The sequence below is a fragment of the Symsagittifera roscoffensis genome, chromosome 1, assembly GCF_963678635.1.
Source record: "Symsagittifera roscoffensis chromosome 1, txSymRosc1.1, whole genome shotgun sequence".
NCBI lineage: Eukaryota > Metazoa > Xenacoelomorpha > Acoela > Convolutidae > Symsagittifera > Symsagittifera roscoffensis.
The window spans coordinates 22,461,993-22,481,387 of NC_087062.1; the positions used below are offsets into that span (position 1 = coordinate 22,461,993).

Here is a 19,395-nt window from a genome sequence, read left to right on the forward strand (position 1 = left end):
AAATTGACTTTCTCAGACTCCCCCAGAGAACCAAAAATGCAGGTTTTACCAAAATTTTCCGCGTCAAGTTTTCTAAGAAATTTTCGGCCTGGTTAGCTCAAAATAAATGCTGTTTGACAGTGCCCAAAAAGTTGCCCGAGGTCAAACATCGGAAAGAGTTAAAGAAACGCGCAGTTTTATTGTTATTTGTTCGGTACTATAATTTTTATTTTTCTTCGGCCAAAATTGGACCTCAGCTAGGAACTCCAGATTTTACTGCGAAAAATTATTAGTTATTTTACCTTTATATCATCGCTGCTATTTTCAAAAATCATATCAACAAACACATCAAACAAGATTAGATCGTAAAGCATGGTCAGTAATTAAACCGACCGATTTATTCTTAACACATTTTAGATCACTCGAGCTCACGGACTCAGAATTAGAAACAATGTAATGAATTAGCTGAGCATTGATTGTTTGATTGAACTCTCTTTTCATTTTAATGATTTTTTGCATCGGTTGGTTGAAGCAAATACTCGATATTTGTTTTTCAATCGTTTTTGCTTACCACTCTGTGCGTTTTGTGTTAATCACTCAAAACATTGACTTAACTTAATCAAATTAACTCTTTGCTTATAATTTTTTTTCAGAAGAAAATTCAAATTTTCTGTTTAATTAAACATTAACCATACTTAATTTGACAGTTATTTAACAATGAGACCTTGTTTTTTTCGTTTTTGAGCCAACCTGCAGAATATGAATTGCTGAATATCAAAATATTGGCAAAAGCAAGACTTTCAACCCCGAAAACACATTTCAAATCACCGAGCTTGGATGTTAACATGCGTAATAAAACGAAGGCTTCAGTTCTTTTATGAAAAACCTGGTTGTAGTTAGCATATTCAACTTACACTTTCAGTAGCGCTTCGGTTCTTTTTATCAGGTTTTGAATTATTCTTCTGAACTTCAATTTTATAGCAAAATCTGGGGTATTGGAGCACAATATAGCTAGGAACCCTTTCTTCATTCGTTGACTGAACGGAACGAAGAAATCAAAATTATCATTTTTGTGAACCCCTTTGGAACAAAACTTAAACCAAAGTATTTACCAATAACCTTTCACCTTGGACAATCACAATCCCCAAACACAGGAATTTATATTATGGCCTATTTAGTTATAACTCTATCTGCTTTAACTATTCCAGGGATAAGTGTTGTATAACCCCTCAATATTTCGCAATCGTTTCCTACAAGTTATTTTCAAACGACCGAAGCACTCCCGATAAAATAGGGACCCGGTTTGAAAGCAATTACATATTTGTCAAGAAAACTGAAACTATTAGAGAGTTACAAAACGAAACCCTCTGCGGTTTAACTTCAAGCATTCAAACCACATTATTGAATCCTATCTAAACGTTTAGCTCCACCGCTGCAGAAATTTATCACCGCATAAAATCCAGGAGAAATCTCATAAGTTCTGCAAAAGGGTAGGTTTTGGGGTACCCGAAATTTGTTATGCTAAACCCCTTTCATACCAACCTTCTTGGCGTGCAAACAGAGATAAAAATTATTCTTCTGCCTTAGCGTGATTTGTATCACAGAATTGCGAAGACTTTTAAGGTAAAAAGCTACACCACGAAAGGAAACCCAAGCAAAAGTTGCTGTTATAATTTGCTTCTGGCGAGATTTTGTATTGGGAATTCTTCAAAGTTCGCGCGTGGGTTTGGTTTTTGTTTATGGTTCTCAGTAGTCGTTAACCCCCTTATGCACCAGAAGGTTTAATCTTCGTGTCTGGTTCACTGTTAGAATTTCTTTCTTTTTCTGCTTTCCGTTTACTCCATTTATTCCTATCCTTAGTTCTAAATTGAGAGTTATAAGAGAAAAGTGCGTCTAGTTTTTCTACTTCTGCAAAAATGGCACAACAACCAGCTCAAGTGTTCGACTTCAGGGCCAAACTGAAGAAGGTTTCCACCGGCACGGGAGGTAAGATGGTCGCAAAAAAAAACAATTCCAAACGTTTAAGAAATTTACATTTTTAAGTAAAATTTTGACAAACATTTTGAAAAGTTGTAAGGCCTTTTGCGGAAATATACCTTTGATAATTATGTTGCCCTTCTTGTTAAACCACTTTTTATAAAAGCTTCCGATTCCTTTGTGCATAAATACCCGGCGTGTTTGTTTCTCGGCTCGTGGTGTTCTTTTTTTTACAAAAATAATCAGATTAAACAAATAAATATCATAGTAACATCATAGTTGTAAAAATGATGTATCATGTTGAAACCAATGTTTTTTTTTCCCATTTAGTCCCCCCCAAAACAGTGGTTTTTCTATTTTTATGGGTCCATAGTTCATATTTTACTGAGAAGGGAGGGCGAACCATAATGAGAAAGAGCCACAATTGCTTCTTGGATGATTTGAGTTGCGGTCAAAAATTTTTATGGACGTTTTCGCGCTCATTAGCTTAGATAAAGTATATCATCAAATCATTTTGAATCCCTTAAAAATGAAAAGGCTAGTTTCTGTTCCGACAACAAGGGGTGAATAGCAAATATGCTACAAAAATTGTTTTTGTTTTTCAGCACATTTTGGCTACCTCAAAAAAAGCTAAAATGTGCTGAAAATTTAAAGACTGATGCGCCCATACTGGTCAAATGTAGTTACAAACTATGCTTTTTTCAGCCTTTGTTCAAATTTTTAAGAAATGGAAAAAACTGTCTCAGTGTCGAGAAAGTTGATCTAAATATTTTCGGTTTTTTCACTAAGTGTCACCGAATTTACAATTAACAGAGTAAATACTTATTTCAATTTAGTGCAATTTTTATATTTTTTTTTTGAGTCGGATTTTTTGGCATATATTTATCTCAGCTTAATAAAAAAAAAACGCGACCAGCTATCCTTAACACGGTATAAAGCCACTAGACTTTGTCCTCGATCATTAAATCTGAAAGCAAACAAAACACCAGCGGATTTACGGGAGGGCGGTGCGCGGGTCCCCCTTTGTACTATTTTGAGAGCAACCTTTTCACCGGTACAAAAATCGTCTCACCTAGAAAAAATGGTGCATATTTAATTTACTCTAAAAGATGACATATTTCCAACTAACTATTACCGGCTCGATTTGCGCACACGGAATTATTTATAGATAAAACATAACCGAATTAAACTTGCAGTCATTTCAGTCACCTTTGTTTTGTTGTTCCGACCATTGAAAATGGGAAAGAACTTTGTATTCGGGTGAGTTCTAGTTTTTTTTTAATTTTTGTTTTCCATGCAAAATCAGGTGCCACAAACAATCATCGGACTGGGTTGAGCGATATATCAAATTAAAGCCCTTTTAGTCGTGATTCGAACGAAATTAAAAATTTTTGAAATTTTTTTCACAGTGTCAAGAAAAACCGGTTTGAAGTTTTTGATTTTTGGTCTAAATTCGAGCTAATAAGGTGACCGTGTAGCATACTTGATACTTAAGCTTAATTTAAGCCGTGAAAACTTAGTTTTACTCAAATAAAAGTCTTTTTTGGAAAGTTTTGGCGCAATTTGGGATTCAAAAGATTTGAAATTTAAAAAATTTTTGCCAAAAAACATGAAAAAAATTTTTCAAATTTTTTATTACAATTTTTTTTTCCGTTTTCTAAAACTGCTTCACAACCGACCTGTTACAATATGACTCTGAAATGTGCCTAAGTTCTAGTTTTTCCTTTTGATCTTTGTATCACAACATGCAGAAAAAAACGACACCAATTTGAGAAATTTTTTTTGTTTTTTTAAGACTGTTGTCGGAACATTCTGTGCTTCTTGCACAGTAACCGGCTATCGTTGTGTCTTTTTCTTTTTTACGCAAAACCAGCTGCCTCAAATAATCATCGGACTGAGTTGAGTGATTTATCATATTAAAGCCTTTTCAGTCGTGATTCGAACGAAATTAAAAATTTTCCCACTATTTAGAAGAAAAAAAATGGTTGAAACTTTTGATTTTTGGTCTAAATTCAAGCTAATAAGAAGACCGTGTAGCATACTTGATACTTAAGCTTAATTTAAGCCGTGAAAACTTAGTTTTACTCAAATAAAAGTCTTTTTTGGAAAGTTTTAGCGCGATTTGGGATTCAAAAGATTTGAAATTAAAAAAATTTTTGCCAAAAAACATGAAAAAAATTTTTCAAATTTTTTATTACAATTTTTTTTTCCGTTTTCTAAAACTGCTTCACAACCGAACTGTTACAATATGACTCTGAAATGTGCCTAAGTTCTAGTTTTTCCTTTTGATCTTTGTATCACAACATGCAGAAAAAAACGACACCAATTTGAGAAATTTTTTTTGTTTTTTTAAGACTGTTGTCGGAACATTCTGTGCTTCTTGCACAGTAACCGGCTATCGTTGTGTCTTTTTCTTTTTTACGCAAAACCAGCTGCCTCAAATAATCATCGGACTGAGTTGAGTGATTTATCATATTAAAGCCTTTTCAGTCGTGATTCGAACGAAATTAAAAATTTTCCCAGTATTTAGAAGAAAAAAAATGGTTGAAACTTTTGATTTTTGGTCTAAATTCAAGCTAAAAAGGTGACCGTGTAGCATACTTGATACTTAAGCTTAATTTAAGCCGTGAAAACTTAGTTTTACTCAAATAAAAGTCTTTTTTGGAAAGTTTTAGCGCAATTGGGGATTCAAAAGATTTGTAATTTAAAAAATTTTTGCCAAAAAACATGAAAAAATTTTTTCAAGTTTTTTATTACAATTTTTTTTTCCGTTTTCTAAAACTGCTTCACAACCGACCTGTTACAATATGACTCTGAAATGTGCCTAAGTTCTAGTTTTTCCTTTTGATCTTTGTATCACAACATGCAGAAAAAAACGACACCAATTTGAGAAATTTTTTTTTGTTTTTTTTAAGACTGTTGTCGGAACATTCTGTGCTTCTTGCACAGTAACCGGCTATCGTTGTGTCTTTTTCTTTTTTACGCAAAACCAGCTGCCTCAAATAATCATCGGACTGAGTTGAGTGATTTATCATATTAAAGCCTTTTCAGTCGTGATTCGAACGAAATTAAAAATTTTCTCAGTATTTAGAAGAAAAAAAATGGTTGAAACTTTTGATTTTTTGTCTTAATTCGAGCGAATAAAGCAAGCGAGCAGGCTTACAACAATTTAATTAGAAGAAATTTAAAATATAAGCCCTAAAAACTTAACTTTAAGCAAGTAAATTAAATTTTAAAGCTCCATTCTTGGAACAACAAGCGAACCAAAAAAGAGGTCAAAGAATTTATAAGTGTTTATGACCAACTGGTTTGTTATTTAGCAAAATTTTATTAAGCTCATCAGTTTAAGGACATAAGTCAAGTCAAAGACAGAATTTATAACCTACTTTTGTTCTAATAATTTTTAACCAAAAAAGGCCCAAGTTTTAGCTCGGATTGATGACAATGTTATAGGATAAAACCATGAATGATCGACCGCAAAAAACCGTTTGTTAAATGTTTAATATTTCGGAAAAAGGATGACAATTTTAAAAATAAGAGTTTCGAAAGTCTGAAAAAAAGCACCTTTTAAGCTCAAATTTTGAAAAGTGAAAAATCTCCCGGCTTTACTGAAACTCGCAAAGATATCACAATTATATCACACATGAAAATTACACTTATGTCGTAGATATCAATTAATTTCAAGGCATATATTTATGTTTTCTATTACATCAAGTTACGTAAATGAGTTTTCTCGAATTTTCGTTAAGAGAAGCGGGACTTATAAAAAAGTTTATCGACAATCCGCTCAAAATCTCAGTCGACCGCAGTTTTGCAGAGGTTGCCATCTGTTTACCTTTCTTCGAACCGGCTGTTAGCTCATTAATGCAATAATGAATTGCCGTGCTTTTCAGGCAGTAAGTGACGTTTCAAAAATTGTTCTGCACAGAAAAGGACTGTTTGATAAAAACAAATTGATTTCACAGAATAATTGTGCACATGGAGTGAACAAATGGTATTCGTTTATGAAGAGATGAAATAACTTGCAATCTAAAGTTTTATAAACCGTTCATTGTCATCCCTTTGAGGGTTTCGAAGTTTCGAACTGAAAAAATGAAGGTTTCCCGCATTAATCTTTTTTTTTAAATATACGTAAAAGCGCACTATTGATTCGTTTGTTTGATTTTCTATCCCGTCTGTACTTTCTTCGAATTGATCACTCAATAAAAATTAAATTATCATGGCAACTTAAAATGAATTCGGCGTTTCAGCGAAGCCCACTAAGCCATCGTTCAAACTTCCGATGCTCTCAGTGGCGACTGAGAAGGGAAAGAAATTCACGTTGAAATGTGGAGTCACTGGATACCCAAAACCGGTCATCACATGGATGAACAAAGGTCAAAAGGTAACCTACTGAAGTAATCTATAAATCATCTTAAAGCAACAGATATAACGTTCAAATCGCAAATGATAGACTTCGTGCTCGATCTTTCGAACTCATCTATTTCAACAGGTCAATTTCCGCGACTATCTTAGCGTCACTTTTTTTAATTGCAGTTTCTTAAGCGAACTCAAACCCTTCGGAAGCCTACGTGAGGCTGTTAAACTCCGCATTATCTAATCCTAAAACACGCTCAATTGCATTTTGATCAACTAATTCCTCTTAATTGATGACCTTCGAAGTCCAATCATGGCTCGTCGTTTTTCTTCCTTTTCAGGTGACGGAGAGTGATACAGTGAAGATGTACACTGACAAGCAGGATCCGGAGTTGCACATTCTAGAAATCTTAAAAGCAGAGGCCATACATGCTGGTGAGTGGACAGTAGAGGCTGCCAACCAAGTGGGCAAAGAGACCATGAGCGCCAAAGTATCCATCAAAAGTGAGTGGCCATACAGTCTGTTTTTAAAGGACAGCGGATTTTTCTTTCGACAACTGTGGTAAATTTAATAGATCTTTCTCGACTTCAGTTATGTCCATGATTGTTTTCATGCGTGTAATTCGAGAATATGACTCAGCATTGTTTGAACTGCGGCATCCAAATAAGTTTTAATCGAATCATAAGGACCCAATGAGAGAATGGTCAATAGAGAAAAACAAAAGGAGTGATTTACAAATTCAATTATTTTGAGGGTTTGTTTCACAACTGAAAATTGACCCGGTCAATTTTGTACAAATCAACTTTGCAATGTGTATATTGTTTGACATTTCAGAGCAATCTAAGCCGATAGTGGTGGAGCCGATGAAGAACACTGAAGTGTTCAAGGGTCAGAATCTGAAGTTGAGGGTCAAGTACGAGGGCTGCCCCACCCCCAGCTGCAAATGGACCAGGGCGGGCAAGGAGATCAGCGAGAGGAGGGGAGTGGACCTTCTCCACAACGAAGCTGAAGGTGGCTATTGCTATTGAGTTGCACACGAAGTTTGAAAAAGATTTTTTTTTCAAACAACCTGTTGTTGACTTTATTCACTCATCAGTTTGCTCCAAAGAATCAGTAGGCCATTATGAGCTGAAAAGAACCCAAGGAATAAACAAGATTGCTCGTATTAAGCGAAGCTTCGAGTATTTTAATTGTTCCGACTTTCGGAAAAAGAACAGAATGTTTGTGCTTGTGGTGTTTTTTTATTCAAAATTTTTATATCATCTGAGACATATTGTTTTCTTGAGCTCAAATTAAGCAAGATATTTTACCCGTGATCATTTTTTTGTAAAGTTACGTTGGTTTGAAAGTTGCTAGTTTGGCTAACTTGGGATAATTAATTCGCGATATATTGCGTTCTTGTAATTAATGTGTTCTCGATTGAATTGAGGCAAGTCAATTGTTCGTATTATACGTATTCAAGACACCAAGTGCATCCCTTTGCAGTTTACGTTTTCTTTTTTCTTCAACTATTTTGTTAGTTTTATAACAAAAATATTTGAATTGGCTTTAAAGTGCAGTTGGAACATAAAAGGCTTCATCATGATATACGAGCAGTCTTGTTGCTCGTTTTGATGTACAGCAACCCCCCCTCTATCCGTCAAAGAAGTTTGCGCGCGCCACTGTTACAGATCAACATTCCTGTAAATTTAGAACAAAATTCAGTCAATTTCTCAGAAATTGGGCCAATATAAAATGAAGATTTTTCATAGATTTATTCTCGAGTCTTTTTTCAATATATGCATTGACATCGCCCGTTGCTAGTTTAGTTTTTGTGATATGGAAGATATTTTTCTAGCTGGTTTTTGTTCGCAGGTACGAAGGAGCTAGTCATCTATGACGTGAGTGATTTGCACTCGGGAGAGTATGCAGTGGAGCTGAAGAATGCTGCAGGAACTGAAGTGTGCAAGTGCACTGTCAAGGTCAAAGGTCAGGACAGTCAAGTTATTTCAGATGTTTATTGGGTTGCTTTCACCTTCCAGATCAAGCCTTATTCGAAACCTAATCGAACTAATAGTACAAAACATTGAAAAAAAAAGGAAAGAATTCCTGTTTACCAATCAACTGGTTATTGATCTATAAAATGAGATCTATAAGTATTATTATAAACTTTTTTCTGAGGCAAATTAGGAATAAAAATTTGCAAGTATGGGAAAAACCAAACAATTTAAGTAAAAATTCGCCAAAATTTTCTCGATAGTTTTTTTATTTTGTTTTCCTGGTGCTAAATTTTTTTGCGTTTTCTAGAGGCAATGATCAAGCCTGCGTTTGACGGCGACATCAAAGGTAACAAGATAGATTGGGGCAAGGAGTTCCGACTATCCACCAGAGTGTCCGGAAACCCCAAGCCAAAGGTCAAGTGGATGAAGGACGGAGTAGAGGTAAAGGACGGAGAGAATGGGGTCAAACTTGTCTCTGACGATGTCACTGGTCAGTCTACATATGAAGAGCTTTCGATAAAAATTAAAGCAGCGCTTTAGTAAATTAGAGCTCGCATTTTTGGTTCTTGTTACAAAACAGTTACCCAGTAGAATATTTTGGATAACTGTTTTTTTTTCTTCAAAAAACATACAAAAGGTATGTTTAAATGCCTATCAAGTTTGATCACCTTGAGAAGATTTTTTTTATTTGGAATGAAAACACAAAATGCAATTATTTCGTGCCGATGGCGTTATTTTTGAGAAATTTTACGTTTTACACTTTACACAAATAAAAATCTTGTCTACGAAGACAGGCAGCATCGCATAGAACCACGAAAGAAACTTTTTTTCAGGCAAGCATGAGCTGATCATTGCTGATTTTGGGCCTGAGCATATAGGCAACTACCAGTGTGTGGCAGAGAGCGAGGCAGGCACTGAAATCGCCAATTACGCATGCCAGCCAGAGAGTGAGTACTCATGCTACGTCATCACTATAACATCAATTTTCAGGGCAAATAGTAAATCTTCCAAAATTTGAACCGCGTTTCGGAGTTTTGTCACCATCCACATCTTACAAAAGGGATAGATCTACCCTGGGTTTCATTTATTGTTTCCAATAACTCAGATGGACACTTTTTAGTTCTTAGTGCCTCTAATTTTCAGATTAACATTCTTGTTCGACCTAACACATAATATAATAAAAGTAATTGTGGTTTCTATGATTCGCAGAGAATCTATGAAAGGCTACCGAGTATAGTCCGTGTCTCTGATTTCCCAACATTTCAGAGTGAACTATTTGATTCAGCGAAGCACTTCTTTTGCGATTCAAGGTCGTTTTAATTAATTTACATGATTATAGATTTTCACTGCAGATCTGTTGTTCGTTCAATCTCTTTATTCCGAGTAATAGTTCTCCTTTTTGTTTGGTCAGGAGGTTCGACAAACTTAACCCGTAATTACCATTACCACAATACGAATCATAACCTTCTGATTGAAAAGCAAAATCTTGACGCCAAGAACTCGAAAAAAATTTGCGAAAAAGTCTTGAATTATGAAACCATCTAAAATCGAATATTTTATTATATCATTACCAATACTAACTAATATGATGTTAAAATAGTCTAATTTTTCATCCAACATTTTACAAAAAATAAACGAAACAAATTTTTTCTAGAGCCTCCCAAGAAGCCTAAGATTGAGCAGCCTCTCACTGCAACTAAGGCATTAAGGGGAACACCACTGCGACTGGTTGCTAAAGTGTCCGGAGAGCCACAGCCAGACCTCATCTGGACCAAGAACGGAAAACCCCTGGATGTTGGAGGTATATACTTCCGTTTTCGTTTTATTGAGCACTAGCTCATCCCTTAATGGAAACAAGCGAGGATCAAAGCTTTTCTATGAGGCTTCAGCTCTTTGAAAAAAAATGTATCCTAAAAATTAGATTTTTGTTATGTTTACATACGAGGCACTTGCGATAAATTGAATATATTCTGCATATGATTAAGTCGAGCCAGACCAATGATCAAAACCAGATGTTTGAAGGGGCAAAAAGTTTGTTGATGTGATACCCGATGCCCCCTGAAGCTTTTCTGCCTAGTTGACTTGACTCTGAAAGGCTTGATTAATTCTGCAGGCAAAGATGGCGAGACGTTCTTTGACTTCGAGACTGGGGAGGCAGAGTTGATTGTGAAGAGCATGGACGATGTGAATGCAGGACAGTATGAGTTGAAGGTCGTCAGTCGAATCGGATCTGACGTAACTGGCGCCAAGGTCGACATCCAAGGTGAGAAATTTTGCTCGTATCTCCTATGAAAAGTAATATTACAGTAGTATCATACTTGGAGTATATACCTAATCGCTAGGGAATTAAAAAACAAAACCATGTTTTTCGATAGAAGATTTCAGTTGCAAAAATTTTTGATTTTCTTAAAAAATCGTCTATGACTTTTAGTCGAGATTGACATACTTTAAAGACTGTTTGATCAATGGAGTCTCTTTCAAGCAACCGGAAGTGACCGTCCAAACTGATTTTTCAGAACCACCTCAGCAGAAACCGACGTTTGACATCCCCTTGTCGACCATATATGATCCAGCTAAGAAGCTCCTCATCCTCAAGTGCAAGATTAGCGGATACCCCAAGCCCGACCTTACCTGGTCTGGACCTGATGGCAAAACACTGGTGGCTGGTCCAGAGGTAAGAGCAGTATTTGAACAAGTGTAGTGTACTAGTTAATTGATCTGCTTAAACTGAACCTTTCAAGAAAGTTGGCGTACCTACTTCAACAATCATCCTTGAACCAATACCGAAAAAAGCCTAGTTACAAATGAATGATCCCGCATAAAAAAGATGGCGGAAAATTTCATTATCAACACTGGATTCTTTTACTTCCGATTTTAGGTTGAGTTCAAGGACTCGCCAGATGACCCGGATATGAAGATTGTGCATATTCTGAACTTCACTGAGGCGAAAGAGGGTGAGTACAGTGCGACTGCGGTCAGTCCTGCCGGAACATCCAAGAGGTCAATCAACATCTCCATCAAACAGACCAGTTAGTATAGATTTCTTGATTCACCGCTAAGAGACACATAAGCAGGCAAATCTTCCTCGGTTTACAAAATACAAAAGATACAATATAAAACTCTTTTTGACATGATCGGACTTTTGCTAGAGTTCGTAATTGAAATATATTCATTCAAAAAAAGCCTCCCTTCCCCTAAACTCACCGGATGCTTAATCTTGTGTCCGAAAAGTAAGTGATCGACCATTGCAAAATATTCATTGTCAGCTGTTCACCAATATTTAGCAGCGCTTGTTTCATCACGTCAAGATAAACTATAAATAAAGTTTCTTAGAGTCTTGTTTCTTTCTTTTTTAGAAGATGGTTCAATCAGTTAGTTACCACAATCTCTATGAAAGCTTCTTTCTGTCCTTCTTGATTCAAAAAATTGTCTCACATCGTCAACAGTTTCTTTATTACTCGTGAAATCTTTCTACTAAAACGGTTGAAATTGTTTTCAACTTTGTTGAAAGGATATGCCAAAGCTTTTCCAAATGAGGTTTCTGAACATGTATATTGATATTTCAATTCGAATGGTAAAAATTGATGATTTTGCATTTTCAGGTAAAAACAAGGGATGTTCTGGATTTTCTAAACTTTTCAAAATGTGTCTATCAACTCTTTCTACCTTTCAGTAAAAAACCGCTGCAATTATTCTTCATAGTTAATGCCAAATTGTTGGCAGTATTGGTGACCTTGAGCAAACTAATTGGTCAAAAAATAGTATTTTTTCTGTTATATAGAAGTTTTAACACCGTTTTTAAGTGCTGAAGTGAATGAAAAACAATATCCGAAGTCGGAGTGAACATTTTTAGCTTGATGAATTTGGTTCAGTATCGATATTGACCTTCAAAGAATTTGCGAACAATTTTGCATTAACTATAGATTTCTTAAAAGCGTTTGTAAAATTATTTTTAACTTTTCAGAGCAAGAGAACACAAACAGACCTCAGTTCGAGATCCCCCTCAAGGTGGACTTCGACCCCATGAATGGCCGCATAGTGCTGTCATGCAGAGTGAGTGGGGAGCCGAAGCCAGAGGTCAAGTGGCTCAAGTACAACGAGGAGCTGAAATCCGACGGAGACTACCAGGTCAGTCACGTGATAATTATTGATAATTGTCTGTTGTCCTCCTAAATGATTTGATAAAAAACCTTGTTTCTCAAAATTATCAACTCCAGCTCTGGAAAAATCCAGCTCAAAAGTAATGCATAAAAGAATTACTTACATTTGTGAAGATTTTAACTAATGGCAATTTACCCGTATGTACACAATTAGAAACATTGTGTCATGTAAATCTGAACTAAAATAAACCTAAAGTATAATTTTGTAGGGTCGAGTATTTGATGGTTCCTTCAGTTTCAGAATAACATACCACTCATCGTTTTTTACTCATCGTTTTTTTCTTCTAGCTGACGGTGGATGAAAACAACAACCAGGTGTTGACTATTAGCAATGTGAGCAGCACCCACCACGGAGACTACTCATGTATGGCCACTAGCACCCTGGGCATGGCCAAACAGACGTGCACCTTAGTGCTAAAAGGTCAGCAGTCATCAATTGCAATTTTAATTAGCTCAGGATTGAAGGTAATTTTTGTTTGAATTAACGAAAATAAGCATGCTGCCATTTTTGATGTCATTTTTTACAAAGAAATTTTGGGGAAACTTGCCGTCGTTTTCACGAAAATATTTTTTCTGTAAGAAAATGACGGAGACTAAAAAAAGACCAGTTACAAATTTTTTGCCACTTTAAAGAAAAACTAAACGTTTTTTAAGAGAGCATCTGTATGAAAATTGCACTTTAGGAAAACAAATCGGGCCGATCTGCAAAAGTATTACTCGTGAAATAACGAAAAAAAACCCTTAAAAATTGTGCTCTTTTTTCAAATAATTAAAAGAAATGAGAAGAAAACATGCTTTATGAGGTCAACTCATAAGGGGTTTTTTTCTTCTCAATTATTCTTACTAATTTTAAAAAAAGAGCATCGGCACGAGCATTTTTCATGCAATCTTCAAAAATTGAGGCAAAATTGCTAGAGAGAAGATGCTATGTAGAAAGGAACACAAATCCTACTTTTTCTGTTTGTTGCAGAGAAGCCCAAAGTAGAAATGGTAGATCGACCTGTTCTGGAGAAGGGGAAGCCATTCCTGCTCGGGTTCAAGGTCACTGGAGGAGAGAACATCAAAGTGAGGTGGCTTAGGAACGGGGAGGAATTACAGACGGCAGAGGGCATTGAACTCAGTCAGGAAATAGACGTCTACAGGTAGTGTACAGTTTATATAACTTTATCGAAACATGGTCCATATCCTTAAAAAGAACAAAAGGTAGTCTAACAGGAAAACATTAAATGTAATTTTCGCATTGCTTCGCTAACATTGCATCGACTGTTTGATACTTGAACTGCATTTGATACAAAGAAAGTTGAAAGTTTTTTTTCTCAACAGATTGAGGATTTCTGCACTGAATGAGGCGAGTGCAGGGGACTACACAATCGAAGCAGCAGGCGAGGGAGGCACTGTGAGATCAACCATCTCACTCTCGTTCTCAGGTGGGATATCGCAGAGTTAATGATCGTTTCGCAAATTGTTTATTTTTTTTGCAGATTCGCTGTTTGTTTTGTTTCCAAAGCTTATACACTAACGATACCAAAGTTTTTTGTTCAAATAGCACAAAAAGTTTTTGCGAGTTAACAAGTCTTCATCGCAAGTGAGGGTTAGCAGCATTTCAAAAAGCCACAATTCAACGCAGGAAAATTTGACTTAATCGCTTATTTTTATTAAAATAAAATGATGCAGCAATGTCCATCAACCACACTGCCATAGCGTAGCGGAAGTGGGATTCCGTATGGATTGTTTCACGGAACTTGTTTTCTGATTCATACCAACTAGAGAAACGCAACAACAATATTTATTATTTCTGAGCTGTTTTTTCAGTAACAATGAATTTTTTTGGTCTGCATCATGATATTTTGAAATGAAGTCTTCTAGTCTGCAAATCTTGGCGTCGAAAATCAGAAAGACCAATGAAATTTAACTTAAGTCATGAAAATAACGAAAATAACTGACTTTTGAAGGTTCTGCAACAGTAATTTTTGAGAAAAAATGGGCGTTTCCAAGTTTGTATCTCATCCAAAAATATGCGCAAAATCAGAGTTTCACAAATACATGTCGGCTGAAGCCGAATGATATTTTTGATAAGGGCTTTTCCTGTCTTGTTTTGATCGATGCTTGAAAGATCGGTATAAAAGATTGCTTATTAGTCCAATTTTGTTTATAAATCAATTTATAAACATCAGTTTTCAGTATGAACAATTAGTTTTGAATTCTTGATTAACGCTTCCCCGGTATAAAATTTTTAAAATATGAAAAAAATTATCTACACAAAACGAAATTATAATGCTCAACTTCTCAACTTGAATGCAAACAGTTTGTTTCCTTTTATAACAAAGATAGCTGGTTGCTGTGCAAGTAGCACAGAAAGTTCCGACCATATTAAAAATGTTTATTTTTTTACTCGCTATAAAAAAATTCAAAATTTTATCATAGCTAAATCTGATTTGAGACTGGTTGTTCCCGGCATCTGGATTTTTTTTGAGCATCAAGTGTCTTTCGAATGAGACTGAGACGATTTCAATATAATATATCGCTCGACCACATCGGACATTTATTCGTAGTACTTATTTGCTTTTAAAAAAAAGCAAAAGTCCCAGTTTCTCATTCCTTTCTACTTCCCATGATTGTGCAAATAGGAGGAAAACTTTTTGACCCAACCTTTTTTGAATGCAAGTTTCTCAAAATAATTAGATTGAATTTTTTTTATTAACTCCATAAGGAACTTCTGTGACACTAGCATAGTTTAATGACATCAAGTTGGCTTCCTTTTTTCTTTGACCCAGCCTCCGAAATAAAATAAACACAAATAGGACTGATTTAAGAATTCAGTAATGATTCGCCTGCAGTTTGAAACCCATTTTAAGGTCAAAGCTTTACTTTCGAACTGAAGTGATCCACCATTGCTATTTGAGCTCCTCCCACCGAGCTTCGTCCTTTCAGCAACCAAATACCTTCTGGTAAAACAGAGTCACAAAAAGTCTTTTTCTGTCACTCAAAAACTACATGATGAAAGAATCAGAGAAATTTTTTGAAGCCAAATTCAAGCCCAGCCAAAATCAAGCCTACCAGGCTTTAGTTTATCAAAAGCAGTAAACAACTAATAATGAGCTTGCCAATAGAAGCTAGGCCTAAATGTCAACAAACCGAAGCCCAATTTTCTGATTAGGCCCAGAACGCATTATCTAATTTAGGAATCAGATAAAAAACGTACCTTGATTCTTTCAATATATATTAGTTGATTACATATTATATGCTTATTTAGGTCATTAATCATCGGCTTTCATAAAAACCGGCTTCGGAATATCTCGAAATACATACGTAACTGCTTTAGAAAATCACTCCTGGTTTTGTCTATTTCCAGAGGGAGGGGCGGCGGAGAGAGCAGTGATTCTGATCAAACTTGACAACGTGGCAATAAAAGAGATAGTGAAGACACTCTCAGCCTCCGGGTACAAACTGGCCGGAGCCAAGATTGTCAAGGTAGCACATTCAGTTTGTTTGCAGTTATGTTTAGGGGTCACACATTTTGTCCGATAGGTTATAAGATTAACCGTCATGTACCTGCGGTAGTTTGTTTGCAAAGAGTGCACTAAATAGTAAGAAAACTTTCACGCAACTGTAGGCCAAATGTTGCCTAAAGAGTTCAGGCATGGGGAAACGCTTAATGGTATTGTTGAAAGTTGTCAATGTGTATTGGTGAATCCTTATTTGAAAATTGTTTTTAACTAATAACTAGTAGCAAAGGAGATTGGCGAGGAATGGGCGAGTTCCTAATAGGTAGTTTTGGCTAGTTTTTGGCAAAATAGTTTCTTCTGTTTCGAAAAAATACTTTGATTGACCTAAAAAAAGGTTAGCAACGTCAATTTGAAAGACCCCCCCCACCGCGCCCAATTCCAGAAAACTTAGAGTCATGCTTTGTTAGTAACATTGAGTTTTGGTTTTGAAATAATGCCGCTCTGAGGCTAAATTATTGTAGCTTCGAACCATAGTTGTCCAACTCTCAGTTTATTAAAAGCTAATAATAAATCGAGCTCTGAAGATTGTAGTTTGTGTATTTGCAGGCGCGTCTGGACCTGCTGCAGAACCAGCTGGCTAATAATCCTGACCTGATGGGCAAGCTGGTCAACATGCCAGATGGACCCATGTTCGTGTCTGTCTGGGAGGGCAGTGGGGTCTGTGCAGGTGCCAGGGCCAAGTGCGAAGTAAGCTTTCTACTTTAGTGTATTTGGCACTTGAAGAAGCCAACAGTTGCCATTTGGGCTTAACCTGAAATTTTGCCACGTGATTTCAATTTTTTTAACAACTTCAATGAATTGAAATGTTCAAATTTTACACTCATAATGTTGAGCTATTTTTTCAGCTTAGCACAAAATTAATTGATCTTATTTCATTTCAATGCCAAACACATTGATTTTATCATTTATTTTACTTCAAAACAGTCAATGTACCATCAAAAAATGAGGCGTTTGAAAAAAACGAAGAGGGATCCAAAAAGCCAAAAATATTTATTTTTTGTTCTGTTTTAGACTGGCGGTGATGCGGTGTTCTCATCTATCATCCACTGCAGTGGCAGCACAGATGCCGGCAAGAAGGAACTGGGAGTGTGGTTCAAACCATACGAAGTGTCCGCCTGGAACTTTGCTGACTTCTTCTAATGAGAAGCTCCATGCCGACCTTCTCTCATTGAAGAATTGACCTTTTAAAGTCATCAGATTAAATTTTTGATCTTTAAACACTATCAAATGATCAATCTAAAGAAAAAATGTCTTGGATTTTTTTCTTTGATTGAATTTTCTCAAACTTTCTCTATGATCATTTTTGAAGCAATAGCTAGACTTAAATCTGTTTAATTTGATCAAACGATTATTTTTTGAATGCCAAAAAAAACCAGAAATTATTGAAATGAAAGAAACTATTGATTTCCTTAATGTATCTATTAAATTTGGAATGTTTTGTACGCCTTAAATCCATTTTGTAGTGAAATATGATTGTCAACTAACTTTGCTTAAAACAAAACCTATGTACTGCTTTCACGAATTTTTGTAGAACTGAGACAGCAACTTTGCTAAGTTCTTGAAAAGCCTCAAGTGAGCTGATATTTTAGACAAAAATTACAAGACGTTCCAAAAACCGTGGATTTTTTGCAGCAAGAGTGGACCAAATTAACTCTTTCTCTCTAAATATCCCGACCAAGCAGGTTAAATCCTCAGCTCCGATAATTCGCATCCAGACAATTCAGCCAAAGACAATTCAGCCAATTTGAAATTCAGACAGTTCAGCCAAAAGTATGCAGACAATTCAGCCAGAGACAATTCAGCCAATAATAGTGACCGCGGCAGTCGCACCAACGTGTTGCGAGCTTGCTTACAGAGGGTCGGACTCTATACGAAATTTAGAGCCGGCGACCTTAAACCGATAAATTGCTCCAATTCTGAATTTTTCTTTCGAATCTAGTGTTTTGTAAAACTGGCTGAATTGTTTCAGGCTGAATTGTCTGTATATTTTCGGCTGAAGTGTCTGAATTTCAAATTGGCTGGATTGTCTTTGGCCGAATTGTCTGTACGCCCCGATAATTCCTTTAAAATTATTTTGCTCCGCGCTGCGTGAACCTGATTAGCTCAAAATTACAACTTAGAACCATTTCAACATCCTCTCCCCAAAAACATCTTAGTCCAATTTAATTTAAAAGAAAATGGGCAGAAAAAAAACCAAAAACTTGTTAAAAATTTTACACTGTTAATTTCGAAAACATCTAAGCCTTGGCTAAAGTATGATAATAAGGTTTCTTTTCATTTATTATCAAGAAGCTGGGATGGATAAACTTGCGAAAAGTATCAAGTATTAGCGGATTTAGGGGGGAGGGGGCGGACGCTTTACTCTTTCCACTCAGGGACTCGACCCCCTGCCGGGTCCCCCCTCTGTACTAATTTGAAATATCCATTTTTAGCTGACTGGCCTATACGAATTTTGAGGGGCGATTTTTTGGTCGAAATTTTTCAAAAAAGGCATAAAAACTTCTTTTTTGAACTGCGTTATGATGAAAAAATACCTACCGCGCAGAAAATTTGGTAAATATAGGGTCTTTGTAGTGATTTGAGAGAACTTAGAAAATCAGTTTGGTCAATTAAAAAAAGGTCAACATTTTCAATTTTTTTTTTGAAAATTCGACCCCCTTTGAGAAATTCTCAGGCCACGCCTAGTATCAAGGTTGAAATTGCGCTTTGTAATGAAGTTTTGTTCCAGTTTTTAGAAGAAATACGGATTACTTCCGTTTATTTTTTTTTACTGCAATCAAGTTTGGCAATCAAATTTAAAAAATTTACTAGAACATTTTAATACACCATTGAAGAGATCGACTCCCTGAAGATATCGATACCATTAAAAAAGACAATCGATTCGTTCACGGTTTTGCCCTGATAAACTCATTAGTCTTGTTTGATCCTAGTAGTTTGCATCGAAGCCAAAAAAATCCAAAAAAAATCTTTCGTTTTTCAATTTGTCCACTCGCAAAATGACAAGTTCAACTGTCATTACAAGAGAAAAAAATAATCGAAAGAGAAAAAACACAGCTCTTTAAAATAACATGGACTACCAATTTGAGTGAAGATAAATACATGTGAAATGTGCGCAAAGATTTCACAAACAAACAAAAGTTTTTTTCAATATTTTGTTTTTTTCTTTTCCATGAAAACTCTCAAAATTTGATGGCATTTTTGTTTGTCATATCTGATTGGTATGAATTTAAAACAGGTTATTCCTTATTTAGCTAGTACATGTTTCTCGCAGCATCTGGAAAGTAATACTGAAAGCAATCTCAGTATGAAAGAAAATAAAGGCTAATTTTTGAAAATTTAGACATAAACATCTTATTGCAGTGTTACAATGCTAGACTTTAAGAAAATTAAGAAACTTCAAAGCTTAAGTAAAGAGCTCTAACATGTTACAAAATGTT

At 35.7% G+C, this 19,395-nt stretch overlaps 1 protein-coding gene across 2 annotated transcripts; it reads left to right on the plus strand.

The window, feature by feature from the left end:
• Nucleotides 1–524: 524 nt before the first annotated feature.
• On the plus strand, nucleotides 525–17,476 carry LOC134841462 (myosin light chain kinase, smooth muscle-like). Of its 2 annotated transcripts, XM_063857473.1 has the most exons (19): nucleotides 525–1,965; nucleotides 6,207–6,340; nucleotides 6,654–6,816; nucleotides 7,148–7,324; nucleotides 8,168–8,281; nucleotides 8,600–8,782; nucleotides 9,126–9,239; nucleotides 9,947–10,093; nucleotides 10,406–10,555; nucleotides 10,809–10,966; nucleotides 11,171–11,321; nucleotides 11,649–11,663; nucleotides 12,257–12,420; nucleotides 12,741–12,873; nucleotides 13,423–13,594; nucleotides 13,776–13,879; nucleotides 15,805–15,923; nucleotides 16,505–16,645; nucleotides 16,970–17,476. In XM_063857473.1, the coding sequence occupies exons 1-19, from the start codon at nucleotides 1,896–1,898 to the stop codon at nucleotides 17,096–17,098; spliced, it is 2,538 nt and encodes an 845-aa protein (XP_063713543.1). In that variant the 5' UTR covers nucleotides 525–1,895; the 3' UTR covers nucleotides 17,099–17,476. The 2 variants fall into 2 exon arrangements, with proteins under 2 accessions (XP_063713543.1, XP_063713551.1); XM_063857481.1 differs by lacking the exon at nucleotides 11,649–11,663 and having other exon boundaries at nucleotides 527–1,965.
• The last annotated feature ends 1,919 nt before the right edge of the window (nucleotides 17,477–19,395 follow it).

Coding starts and splice junctions, on each gene's coding strand:
- LOC134841462 (XM_063857473.1), top strand. CDS start 1,896: ATGGCACAACAACCAGCTCAAGTGTTCGACTTCAGGGCCAAACTGAAG. Junction 13,880..15,804: donor CATCTCACTCTCGTTCTCAG/GTGGGATATCGC, acceptor GTCTATTTCCAG/AGGGAGGGGCGGCGGAGAGA. Junction 16,646..16,969: donor GTGCCAGGGCCAAGTGCGAA/GTAAGCTTTCTA, acceptor GTTCTGTTTTAG/ACTGGCGGTGATGCGGTGTT.